Consider the following 14,116-nt stretch of genomic DNA (forward strand, 5'->3'; position numbering starts at 1 on the left):
ACTGTACAGAAAATAAAAGAAGTATCTCTGCTAGAGAAAGACAGGGGAACTGGACTCCGGGCTGCTGGGAACCCGTGTTACTCACAATATATCACTACCAGTGTGCAGTTAAAATAGAGTAGGGGCCGTATTCCAAGGCAGCAAAGAGGAAAAAAAATAAATCAAAAATATGTCAATGATTAGAACTTCAAGAAAATTCCTTCAAACACATCAATTTAGACATGACTTGTCCCCTAGGAGTCCACCCTTTGGCAAACTTTTAGAAGCTGGGGGAGAAAATGCAAATCATTAGACTGGCTTGTTACATAGAAGAAGAAAATGAGTAAATAGATTCTGAAGCTTGCTCCTTGCTCCTCTGCTGAATTTGACTCTCATCCTTGATGGAGGGCTATGAAGAAATGGAAAGAAATGCAAAAGTTAAACTAGACTACCACAGCATTTCCAGGAATGGAATGTCCACACTCAATATTTCTCCAGATAGTATGACATGAAATGTTTAAGGGTATTGAATGAAAGCGAGTGGGGAAGCAGGGGAGGGCTTGAAAAGGGAAGAGCTAGGTTGGGAGAGGAGGGTTAGGGAGCTGTGAATAAAGACCAGTGACTGTCACCAGCTCTATCCACCGGAGACAAATCATTCCTGGGTGAATTATTAATGCCTGGACTAACAGGTCTGGACAAATGACTATGTGAGTTAGCTGCCTTCTCCAACTTATGGCACCAGGCAATGTTTATTCAAAGGCACGGGAACCCCCCAAGGCATTATTAACAATTGCAGCTCCTTCTAATGAAAGTTTCTTTGCAACCCAAACCTATCTTCTCCAATTTCCTAATTTGCCTGGTATGCCTCATATTTAGTAATAACTCATTTTCTTCTAACCAGCCCTTACACATACACATCTGTATCCTGCCCTCTGTAACACAGGCTGCTATGGCCTTTTAATTAGGAAGAACAATATTTGGACAATTTTGATTGTTGTCAAACATTAACCTCATAAGTGAGGGCCTTTATGAGAGGAGGAGCCCAAGGCGGGGAGGGGCGCTCAGAGAGAAGGGCATGCGACCCCTGTCACACTGGCTTGGCTTTGGAGGGGCAGTCTTTCTCCAGCAATCTGCGCTACGCTTGATGGGAGATCAGACGCTTCACTAGCTGAACCAACTTTAAGGGAAATGAAGAGAATAAAATTATTGCAAACAATTATGTGCCTCTCCTTCCAATTAAAATCCACTGCTGTTCGCTTGTCTGGAACCAAGATGGCAAAATGTCCTAGAGGCCAAATCCTCATTTCTAGAGACTTAAAAACACTGTCTGCTGGGTCCCACTGCAGTGCCCTGTGAGGACCATCCCAGAATCAGAGCAGCTTTCTCCTCATTCTGCCATTCCACTCTTTCCTCCCGAGAGTCTGTTGTTTACTCACCAGGGACATCGGGTAAAATACGAATTGATCATGTCATTTACTTACTTAAACTCTTCCAATGGCTACGTTTATAATGGTACTAAGCCCAAGTTTCTTAGGAAGGCCCTGTATTCCTCTCTGATCTCGTCTTGTACCACTCTCTCCCCAACCCCACCAGCACCACTGGCCTGCCTGCCTTCCCTCAACACTACATACTTATTTCTGCTGTCCGGCCTTTGCCTTTGCTCTTTTGCCTACTGGATGGGTCTCAGCACCAGTGCCACCTCCCAAGGGAGACCTTCCAGACCTTTCCAGCATCTCACTCAGTTCCTCATACCCTCAGGCTGCCTCCGATCTCGCCATAGCACTTGCCTCTATCCGAATGTTTCATTGTTTCTATGGCTATTCTCTCCATTTACTATAGTGAAGGCTTCAGCAGGGACAGGGACTTTCATCTTGCTCACCACTCCATCCCTAGCACCAAGAACAGCGCCTTGCACAGAGAAGGTACTTAAAACTATGTGAACGATTAATTGGTAAGTGAATTTCACTGATACCCCCGTGGGACCAGGTTCTCTGGCAGGTTCTCCTGCGTTTCCCATCCTCACCGCGAGAGTTGCCTCACAAAGGAGTTCAGCCTCTTGCATGTGTTCCTCTCTCTTGTTTACTTCCACCTTGGGATAGTGTTGCTTCTTCTCACGGCAATGGCCCTGATCCTGATCTGGGAGATGCCTGGTCAGCTGAGCTGTGCCTCCTGCTCACAACCCACAGAGCCTGGCTGTGGCTGGGGTGGACCCCCTGGGGTGAGAAGGGATTTTCTTTTTCTTGAGTCATGGAATTGGGGGGATTGCCTGGGGAGTGGGTTTGTTCTGTATCTTCCACACCCTTAAACACTCTCCCTGGCAGGTTGTCAGAATCAGAATTCTTAGGCCCCAAGAAGTTCTGGCATTTCAATAAATATTCATCTTGGTGAGGTGTCCAAGTTGGGAGGAGAGGGGCCCTGTGTGTTAAGTCAATGGAGAAGGGGGAGCCAAACAGTGGACCTAAGCTCCCCAAATTAGGAAGCAGCCTGATAGGATTTCTACCATAACTGCTCTAGCCCATGAGTGCACTCCATGGCTATTTGCCAAGAGTTTCAGTGTCTACTCAGCAGAGCAGTGTTCATATCTGAGGGGTTTTACATTTACTGTGCAGTGGGGGGCATTGAATAAAGCCTTTGCTTCGGAAGGCATATCCCAGGAAGGGTGCTCATTTGGTTTCTGCTTGTGAAAAAGTATTTCATGGGATGACTTTTACAACTGTGTTCTTATTCATCAGACCCACTTTGACCTTTCTCCTAAATAAAAGGATTAAGGCACAGCATCAAGAGGGGCCTTTGGGTGAGCCCGAACCCCTGTGTTGGGTGTGTGTGACTCTCAGCAACTCATCCTCTCACTAAATGGGCAGCCTTAGTTTCCTCTTTTTGTGAAATGGGATGAATAACACCCCCTGCCAATTATGCAGGATTACGGTGAGAATCAGAGAAAGTCATGATCGTAAAGAGCTTTAAAAACACTAAATCACCATAGAAAGGAAGGCATCATTATTACCGTTTTCTCCAGGGTTGGGAACAATTTCTACAAGGCAACGCAACACGACCACTGCAAAAGGCTTGGCCTTCTCAAGGCAAAGCCCACTTTAAGTCCTGGTTTCTCCAGAGTTCACAATCCAATACTCCTGACTTCTCATATCTTTCTCAAGAGGCTCCAATGGCAAGCTGCTTTGGGAAGGGTTTGAGACAGGAGATGCCAGAAGCTACTAAGCCCAATGGTGCTTGAGGTTGGTCACTGGGGCAATGACAAATAAAGTCCATTGGCGATGGCCAAGTTCTTTCCGGGCCAGTCTGAAGTTATCACAATTGAAAACTATATGGCCTTTGGTATCAAAACTTGCAGCAATCCCAAGTGGAAAGAGAGTCAGCTCCCACTTAAGAGACTGAGTCCTGAGACTCAGTTTCCCTCTCTGCCCTAGTATACCTATCTTTACACTTGGCAGCACCCCATCCACAGGAAACCACTGCAAAAACACTCCGTCCTCCATGGCCTTAGCCGTCCTCCATTTCATATGCCCTACATATGTACTGTGTTCCACTGGACACCTCTACCTAGGAATCCCTTTAGAGTCAGGAAGCGGGATTTGGTGTTAGGTTTACTCCTAGGTGTTGGTGGTGGTGATTTTTCAACCTCTGCTCTAATAAAGTGAGGACAGGTATTTATTTCATGTCTCTTTAAACTGCTGGGTGAAACATAAACATATTGAAGAAAATTCTGGATGTTTAGTGTTTCTTTAATAGGAAAAGGAGAAAGGAAATGGATTTGGGGAAAAGGTAGGAAGGAGGGAGGAAAGGGGGTAAGAAACACTACTTACGCCGTTTGCAGCCGCATTTTTTTATTCTTTTGGGATCTGTGATGTCATCATGACAGGCCTTGCAGTAAAAAAATGCCCTGGAGAAAGAGAATGGAAAAACTGACACGTTTCATAATCCACCCAAATGAAATGAGTACCACATTTCCTCCGCTGTGGTGCCAAATTAATGAAACACGCCAGCACCAATTTCCTTTAATCTTTTGAAAGGTTTAGACGTTTACAGACGGAAATGTTTGTTGCAAGACCATTTATTTCAAACACAGGTCTCTGCAATTTGAGTTAGTGCTTCTTTTAATAAACTTTCATTTGAAAAGGAACTGGGGGAAAGGTTGCCGATGTGACACACTGCGTCTGCTCGCTTTTCTTTTCTTTTTGAGGACGATATTCACTGTTGCTCCTCGGAGCACGTGGGCAACCAGCCCTGGGCCTTCGGTGGGGAGTGAAATACATCTCTGAAACCTTCAGTCTGCCTACCTGTATATTAAAGGGGCATAAGGATGACTTTCCTCAGTCAAATAAAAATATTTGCCTTGTCACTTTGAAAACACCTTTTTCTTTTCAACTAAAGTGAGAGAGGTTGAGGAGGAGAGTAGAGAGGGAAAATCAAAAGTGATGAATCCAGGGGTCCCTCTGTCAAATTCCTTCTGCGATTCCATAACCCATAGTTACTCCCAAACTGAGTGGACCAACTACCATACTATCCAGCCTTGAGAAATTGTAATAAATGAAGGTTTCCTTCTCACTATGGAGCACAGCTAAGCTGACCACTGGAGCTTAGGGTATCATAGATTTGGGGTGTGTAGAAGGAGACCCAAAGGAAGCAATCAATCAACAGGAAAACCCCCCTCATCTGACTAAAGTGTTGATATGTGATGATAAAGTGCCTTGGCCCCAACGAGATATTTTGGATGAGACAAAACAAGATCATTCAAGCACTGTTTAAAATGCACAGCGCCTAGAAAAACAGCGCTGGAGGCCAGCGTGCTTTCAGTACTGGGGAGGTGATAAAATTCACTGGAAGAACCTTACAACCTTCTGGGTACAGGGACTCACATAATCCCTGGCTTAACGCCTTCACCACTCCCAACACAAAATTGAATGTCAGGGATAAACACGGTCTTTCCCTGACCAAGGCTATAACGAACTATACACAATCCTTGGCTGTGTTATCCCTACGCTCCTTGTGATGTTTTTCACAGGACTTTCATTAATGATGGGCACCAGTTGGAAACCACTGTTAAGACTTTGGGATCTGGAAGAGATCTGAGGTCCTGGGACTCAGTGTCCTCATCTGTAAATGGAAGAGGTTGTCATGACCTGCCGAACGTCATCCTTTGCTGGACCTTGGCCAGCCCCAAGACTTCTAGATCCAAGCCCAATGCTCTTTCCACCCTAGCAGCTCATCCACTATTTCTTTAAATGCCAGTTTTCATCCAGGTTGCAAAAAAAGAAAAGGGAGCTGAGTGTTTGCCCTCGGTGGCAATGTGGCTAAGAAGCCAATCAGCGATGACCTGCCTTGAAAGGGGAAGGGCAGGAAAGGAGGAAGCGATTTTGCTTCCACTTCCTTTGGCCATTTTCTGCCACCATTTGATGCTACTATACATACTAATAACAATAACTAACATTTATAGAGCACAAACTGTAGGCCAGGAACCAACTGTTCTAAGAATTTATAAGTATTAATGTATTTAAACTTCAAACAATCCTTTGAAGGAGGTATGGTAATTATCTTTGTTTTACAAATAAGAAAACTGAAAAACAGAGACATTAAGCGACCTGCCTAAGGTCACACAGCTGAGTGGCAGAGCCAGGACTCAAATCCACTCAGTCTGGTCCCGGAATCCAAGGTCTTAAACACATCTCTACTAAAGAGATGATGAAATGATGATGAATGTGAATAGACCATTGAAAAGATAAAGAATGATTGCTTCATGAATTAAAGCTGGATTCTAAAAGTGAAATACCCATAGGGGCAGACAGGTAAAGTTAATGAGTGAAATGGGGTGAGGGTGGGGGTCTGTGGTGACCTGGAGACACATTCCCCCAACTGGAGAGGGCAGGGTATCTAAGCTCCAGCTGGTTTTTGTCAAGTGGCACTTCTGTGAAGGCACCATTCTCTTCCCCATCCACCTCTGCCTCTCTGGCAAAGCCCCCACCTTACTGCACACCTGCACCTGAGCAGCTGAGTGTTGCTGAGGAAACACAACCATGCTGACTGGTCTCACTTTAATTCCATGGCCGTGGATTCCACTCCTCAGAATCTATGCCGTATTTCCTCCTCTCCACTTCCTCTCCTGCTCACCCACACCTTCTTCAAGCAGTCTTCAGCTAGTGACCTTGCCACACACATCATCAAGGAGACAGAACTACATCCTGCAAGGCTGGCATTTAGGGTCTCCCGTCCTCTGGTTTCTCACTGTGTTTGGCCAATGGGGGGAACCAGCAGGAGACTGGAGGGTGAGGAGCATGAGTTCCTCCCTGCCAGGTCAAAAAATGGTAGTGGCGCCATGTATCTGCTGAAGGACACAGCTCCTGCAAGGCAGCCCTTAACTCACTATAATCTGTCTTGTTCCCCAAGGGCTGAAAGTGGCTCCCCTCGGTTCGCAGCAATGGGGTGCTTTGCTATCCCTTGTTGGTTTTGTTTAACTCTCAGCTCACAGTTTTACAGATTCTCTTCATAAGACTCTGCTGTTTCCCATTTAAGTGTGTCCTGTGTTTCTTGCCAGGACCCACACTGGTGCAGTACCCAAGTTTACATCTGCAGCCCTCCCCTTTCCCCAGAACTCCAGAATCTTAGATCCAACTGCCCTGATGACATCTCCAGGTGTATGTTTAGTACTATCTCCTACCTAACATGACCCAATTAGAAGTCTCAATTCCCTACCATCCCAAACTCGTTCCTCCTCCCATTCTCCCCATCTCAGAATTATTGATGTTTGAGTTAACACACATAAATAATTGCTAATGGTGATAAAGTCTAAGAAGATGACAACTAGACATAAGGGATGGATGATAACAGAAGGTGGTACCTGTTCACTTAGTGATCAAGGAATGTGCGCTTCTCTGAGGAAGTGACATTTATGCAGGGATCTTAAGGATGAGAAGGGCCAGCCATGCAAATGGAAATGGAGTGATGAAGGGGAATGTCAAAGAAGGAAAACTGTGCGCGCGTGTGTGTGTGTGTGTGTGTGTGTGTGTGTGTGTGTGAACTGTGTGTGTAAAGGCCCTGGGGTAGGAAAGAGGTAAACTATGTTGACTATGAGCATAATGGAGAAACCAAAATGAGCAGTGTGACTAGCACAGAGGCTTAAGATAAGATTGGAGGAAGAGAATCAGTTAGGACTCTGGACCAGTAAGGAAGCTACTGCAAGAGTCTAGCTGAGAAAAGATGGTGGTACCTGGGACTAAAGAGGGAGGAAGTGGGCATGTAGAGGAGTGGACAGATCCAAGATACATTCTGAAGGGAGAACGGTCAGGATTTGCTAATTCATTACATATGGGAAATGAGGAAATGTCAAGTCTCCATTCTTGACTCCTCTGTTTGCCCTCACTTCTTACGTCCAGTTCATCAGTGGGTCTTAGGAACTCTCCAAAATATATTCTGAATCGGTCTCACTTCTCACCGCCTCCACTCACCACTCTAGCCCAAGCTATTGTCTCTCACCTAATCTGTGCAGTAGTCGCTGAGTCTCCTGGCTTCCGCCCCTGCTCTATTGCATCCCATTCTCTACATGGCAGGTGGAAAGGCCTTTTAATAATATAAATCAGACTATAACAACCCCAGCTTAAAGCCATCCATGACTCCATTTTATAACAGATCCAACCTCTCTACAAAGTCCTTTGGGAACCAGCCCTGCTGTTCTTTCTAACCGCATCTCACCACTCTCCTCCCACAGACACCCTCTTTTTCCTGCAGTTCCTGGAACACAACAAACTTGTTCCCACTATGTCTCTCTCCTCTTCTCTTCAGATCTTTGTATGATGGATTCTTTCCCATCACCTCAATCTCTACTCAAGTGTCACTCCCTCCGATCAACCTTCACCTATACCCAATCTAAATCAATGATCCAGGTGCAGCCATTCTTTGAACCATGAATAAACAGAACTCCAATTCTCTCCTCAGAACGTGAGCCCATGAGAGCAGGCACTTGTCTCCACTGTTCTGTTCATCACTATGTCCCTGGCTTGACACTAGTACAGAGTGTCCTAGAAAGTGACATCTGATGAACTCGAATGAGTATGAGAAAGCTGTCCAGTAAGGCTGGATCTGCAAGGATTTCGGGAGAGACCTATAATAAGGATTTTTATTTAAAAGATTAGGATGTCTTCATCTTGAGAACTATGTTTTTAAATTGTGACGCAAATGAATCATGTCTGCAAGCCGAACTGAGTCAATGAGGCACCACTTTATGACTCTTAAAGAGTGTGTTAAGGTGATTTAAAAAGCCAAACATTTAGTAGCAAGAGGTAAAGGACAATGGCCCAAATGCTCATTCCAAAGTGATCTTGTTAAGACTGGAATTGGATGATTTCAATCATCATTTCCCCTTCAAAACATTGCATCCGAAAGTTTCTATGAGCCAAAATCCACTAACTTCTTTTGCTGCTTGTTTGCAGTGGAGGGCTACACTCGATACTAGAGAATCCTGATCTACTTTTCCATTTGTATAAAACTTGTTTAGTTTCATTCAAATCTCCAATGTCCTTTCTGTGGTTTTCTGCCGTCTTCATCTATTTGAAATCCCCTAACTGACAGCCTTTGCTCTGACACGTCACACACCATGGAAAATTACAGGCTGGTGGTGTAGCTGATTGTGTCAGCATGTATTTGTGAATACCATAAAGCACTGGAATGAGACATATTGCACTCCCTAATACGGGAGGTAATTTGTTTTTTGGACTGCCTGATATTTGTGACATTCATTAGTGAGAGATGCAATAGGAAACAGAATTACACAAATGGGAGCTTCACGTTATATGGGCTATGTGGAAGGTGCACGTGATCTCGGGTGCCGCTGTGCCTCCCAGGCCCCGTTTGTGGTGCTCAGATGCTGCTTCCAGCGTTTGTGTCTCAGTCTGGATGTGAGCACAACCTGGGGAGCCTTCAGTCCCTTTCATCCCTACTTTCCTCTAGGGGAAACCAGTTCTCGGGGTACTCTGAAGAACAGTGAGTATCCATGAACTAGATAAGGAGGTTTTCCTCTCCCACATCTGAATAATGGCCATCCTTTCCCAATTTGCACAGGTAAATTTGTTAAGTCATTAGATAGCTGAGTTTTAAGGATTTTGTGTGTGTGTCGGGGGGGGGGGTCTCCTTTACCCATTTTTTTTCCTGAAACTTTTATAACTGGTGTGGCTAGCTTGCAAGAGTGGGTGACGAGGAAGAAAATAATAAACAGCAGTTGTCAGATATAGTTCTGTGCTCAGCATGTGAGGCTTACCTCTTGGCAAATAATTAAGAACGTCAGCTCTGGAACCACACTTCCTGGTTTTAAATCCTGGCTTTACTACTCCCTAGCAGCGTGGCTTTGGGCACGTTAGTTAACCAATCTGTGCCTCAGTTTCCTCATATGTAAAATGGGAAAACTAATGCTACATATCGCATAAGGTTGTTCAGAAGATTAAATGAGTTCATCAATACTTGGTACTTAGAACAGTGTTGGCACATATTAAACTCTATATAGAATCTGCTAGTATTATTAAATTCGGAAGAGGAAAGACAAGTACTAATCCAGGCTCTGCCACTTGCTTACGTGCTACGTGGCCTGGACATATCATGTATCTCAATTCGCAGCTGAGGAAACCAAAGCCCTGAGTGTTTTAGAAGACTGACCTTACAAGTTTATTCTGAGGAGTAGCAATAAAGAATGTAGAACCCCTAGCACAGTCTTGGCTTTGAGTAGGGACTCATTATATGAAAACAACAGGCTTAAATAAATAAGTGTGGACCTTCCCAATTAACGATTTGTTTAAAATATTTTATGCAATGTTATTGTTGAGCAGAGTGACCTGTCTGACCATTTGAGTCATGATTTCTGCTCATAAACTTTTCCTAGTTCATAGGCTAGAATCAAATATAACAATATTCCATGGTGTTCTGCAAAGAGCCCTCTGGTTTCCTCAGCCACTTAAACAGGTTTTAAGATACTAATAAAAGTGTCATAGAATATTGAGGACAAAGAAATCCTGGGCTGTACACACAGAGGCTGAAGAATCAAACGTGACAATTTCAGCGACTCACCTAGAAGGCCACAAATAGAAATATAGCCAGTTTAGTATTTCATTGGAAATTAATCCAAACCTTTCGAGATTCCATTTGACACTTTAAGTAGAAAACTGATAATTCTTGAGTAAATTTGGCTGGATCATTAAATAAAGAACACTAGACGAGGAGCCAGTTGTCCTGTGTTATGCTGTCCTGGGTTACTAACCGTCAGGATGACCTTGAACAATCACTGGGCTCTCTGGAACTCCATTTCTTCCCTTGGGAAACGAAGGAACAAGTAACTGGGCCCTCTTACTTCTAAAGTGTTATTCTAATTCAAAGATGTGGAATTGATCGTGTGAAGAGGAGGGCATGGAAGCATTTGAAAGCACAATCCCTTTTTCCTAAGGTTGGGCACTGTTCGGTGCTCACAGACATGTTGAGGAGTTTGGGAGTTAGGGCCCTGTGCATAGGGAAGCACGCCCACATGGCGGCTCAAGACGCCCACGGCTTGAATGGAAAAGAAGGCAGGTGGAGATAAACTCTTACCTTTTAACTTCTTTGGCATCACTTGCGATGAAAAATCCTAAAGTACCTTCTTGGATCTTAAGATGGTTTCCAGGATTAATTAATATACTGCTCAGTGAACAAAAACAAACAAAGAAGACACATTGGTGAGGTCACGTTCCAAGGAAAACCTTAAAAGCTACACCGTACTGTTAATTCTATAGGGGGCCCACTAGTCTAATGCTTTCCCTAAAGATTTTGCCCAGAGCCTGATGTCTAGTGTCCCACACATTTAATTGCATAATGCCATCATAAAGCTCAGCTGCTCAGTTCCCAGGTTGGCAGACTCCCAGTTGCAGAAATCAAAGCAAATCTAGGTTTTAGAGCCAGGTTTGTATAATGGGGTTGCCATCACTGGCTTCTGATTTGAAGCAAAATTCCTAATAGTGTACCGCTTTGGAAACTGCTGTTGATGGTCAACACCGAGCGTTATTAGTCTAATAAAGCTATTGCTACACCCATTTTCTGTTAGAGGACAGAGCATTAATGGGACCCCTATATGCATACAGGAACATACATGTATACACACCACATGTCGCTGCAGGGAATGGTACAAAACACCCATAACCAATGCAGAAGCAGACAGAACATCTGCATGACACTTATAAGTACACGGAAGTAGGTTCCATGCGCAACCTATGTAGAAAGAGTTAGGTCAACCAGAACAGTGGAAAAGAAAAATGCCAGTGATTGGAAATACTTAAGTATTCCAGTCTGCTGTTTACAAAACTGTATGGGCATATTTGAATAAGGTATGTGTCTAGTACGTCCTGATTGGGGCAAACTGTAATTAGAAAACAAATGCAAATTATCACTAAAAAACTTCCCCTGCGGGGAAGTATGAACTTAGATATACACTGTCCTATTTCAAAGTGGTGTAAATAGATTAGTTGACCAAGTTGTGTTTGGATTGACAGAAGAGATAAACATATGATAATCTAATAAATGGATGAAACAAACAAGCTCGATTTTCTGCAGATGAAAAGCAGAATCCAGGAATACTGTGCACAGATCGAGATGAGGCTTTGGGCTGAACGGATATGCAATTTAGGGACTCTACGTGTAGCAATAGATACAGTGCAGGGAGTCTTTGATCTGAAACGCGGGTGTTTAGTGTAATAGATGTTTGGAATCAGGTTAATGGAAGTCCTTAACTGTCTAAAACAATCAAAATGGAGGAGGGTGATTAACACGCAATCCTTTTCTGCTGGTAAAACCATTCCAGAAAAGTGCTGTGGCCGACAGAATGATGCATCTGTAGCAATACAGGAAGGACCCAGATGAACTTTTGTTCTATTGGGAGAAGCGAGTATATCATTATTGAAAAATAATTGTTTGTGGTCACAAGAACATCCACTATTACCCATAACAAGACCTGACAGAAGGAAACCAATCCTGTGTCATCGCTATTATTAACACGAAATAATAGCAAGAGTCCGCGGAGATTTGACTCTTCTGCCCGAGAACCACAGGCACCAATGAGATTCCTCACAAATTGGGCAGCAGCAGGCCACACTAATAGCACAGCTTGCAAAGGAGAGCACTGCCTTCCAGATACTTCCTCCACCAACTCATCACATTCATCTAACAGCCCTCTGACTTTTCATGATCATGAGGAGAAAAGGGTCAGATCGTACACAGTTTGGACAGATTCCTTTTTAAAGCCAATTAAATGCGATGTTTTAGAAAGGCAGCATTGTGGATTTTGCACACTTTCTTACTCCCCTTTTACTCCAAGGCAGTTCTGACATGCTCTGCCTCTGCAAGCAGGAACCGAGTCCAAATTCCAGCATAGCCATTCAGTAGCTGACTTTGGGCAAATAACTAAACCTCCCTAGAACTCAATTTCTCCACCTACAGGATGGGGATAACAATAATCGTAGTCTTTCTTCAGAAGATGAACCAAGATAACAGATAGAAGGCTCAAGGCCTATTGGCTATTGTTCCTTTTATTATTCATTATTGCCACACACACACACACAAAAAGTGTGTTTCATTTTCAATGGAATTATCACATTTTCCTTAGCTGGCCCCATGAAATGTAATACACGGCTTCTGATAAAACATCCTGGCCATTTGAGATGAAGTTACAAGGTGAAGAACTGTACACTCCAGAATCATGGACAAGGACATAATGAAAAATTCCAGATACTTCTGGACTCTAAAGGAGCTAATTTGTTAAAGTTGGAAAATGCTACATGTTGACATGAATTCATAAAAGTGTAAAATAAGCTTCTGAGTGAAAAGAAAAATTTCATAATTCCAATAATGCAATTCAAAAGCGGAAATCTGACACTCATCAATGTCTTGGTGACATATATGCACCAAACAAAGCTCACACAGAACCCGGTTTCCCTTTTTTGCATTATGTGCTTCGTTAATTGCTCTGCAATGATCGATCCTACTGTGGCATCGATCCTACTGTGGTACAGTGAGGTTCCTACCAATTAAAAGTTTCTTTTCATTTCCTGTGTTCTTTATCAACAGTGAACAAGAACTGGCCTAGAGTGAGAATTTGGGATTGTCACTCCAGACACTCCAGGCTGAGATCACGTATTATAGCCCTCAAGCTTGCTTTAGTCAAGTCAGTGTGGTGGAGAGGAAAGATTTGGGCACTGGTGGAAGGCAGATTTGTTGTCAATATTGGTGCTGATATTGGTTAGGCAAGCAGGTACACGTGTCAGGCCTGTGGGTTCAGGTCCTGGACTTGGGCATGTGGATGCCACTAAGCCTCAGTGGCCTCATCTGTAAAATGGGGTGAATAATCACTAGCTTACTGTGTTGCCAAGAGAGTAAGTACATGCTATGTGCTAAGTGACCACTACATAGTAGATCTTTAATACACAGTCACTATTAATAGTAAGCAAGGTAATTACAATAACTACACAAGAGATAAATAATCTCTCACAGCATCTCAGCTCTCCATGTTGTCCCTGGTCCTAAGAAACTACCCAGGAAGCATCCTATTGGCACTGAAAGACGTTTTTACTGATGGCAGTATCTGAAACATTTTATTCCTGCAAGATGTCTGGAGATGGGCTAATTTGGACTGCCTTTTGGTTGTATAAGGGAGTATCTCTCTGTTCCTTAAACCTTATGGCTGACTGTGGAAGGCTCTGAAAGAAAGCACCTCCGAGGACATCACTGACCACATGAATCCAGGATGTCCTCTTGTTCTCTTCTGCACAGGCGTGAGAGAGGCTTTAAATCACCTCTATGTGAGCGTGGGGCAGCATCATTTGCAGCTCTGTAGATCAGGCTGAGGCAGCCTTCTGGGTGGGGATGGAAAGAGGGAGCCCACCTCTTGAGAATAATGAAGGAAAGAAATCTAGAAACAGAAAGATGTTCCCTGTGCTGGATTCCACTCTTTATAGTTAGGGGTTTGGTAAAGAAGCACGGGCACGTGATTCCAGAGGACCGTTGCACATAATACTCTCTGTATAAGGGTACAAAGTTTCAAAGACTCTTGGAGGAAATATATTACTCTTTTTGATATTTGAGACATTAAGTCTTCTATATACATTCCAAATCTAGAAAGTTTAAA

The 14,116-nt window shown here is 43.7% G+C and overlaps 1 protein-coding gene across 36 annotated transcripts in view; it reads right to left on the reverse strand.

Annotated features, from left to right (window-relative positions):
• Positions 1 to 14,116, reverse strand: part of KCNMA1 (potassium calcium-activated channel subfamily M alpha 1) — a 715,366-nt gene that overhangs the window by 142,734 nt on the left and 558,516 nt on the right. For all 36 annotated transcript variants that reach the window (XM_074339646.1, XM_074339645.1, XM_074339641.1 and 33 more), the window contains 2 exons: positions 10,555 to 10,641; positions 3,801 to 3,877 (listed from right to left, as the gene is read on the reverse strand). In XM_074339646.1, the coding sequence (XP_074195747.1) occupies positions 3,801 to 3,877; positions 10,555 to 10,641 (164 nt within the window). The remainder of the gene's footprint in view (positions 1 to 3,800; positions 3,878 to 10,554; positions 10,642 to 14,116) is intronic.

The sequence above is a fragment of the Rhinolophus sinicus genome, linkage group LG07 (assembly GCF_036562045.2).
Source record: "Rhinolophus sinicus isolate RSC01 linkage group LG07, ASM3656204v1, whole genome shotgun sequence".
Taxonomy (NCBI): Eukaryota; Metazoa; Chordata; class Mammalia; order Chiroptera; family Rhinolophidae; genus Rhinolophus; species Rhinolophus sinicus.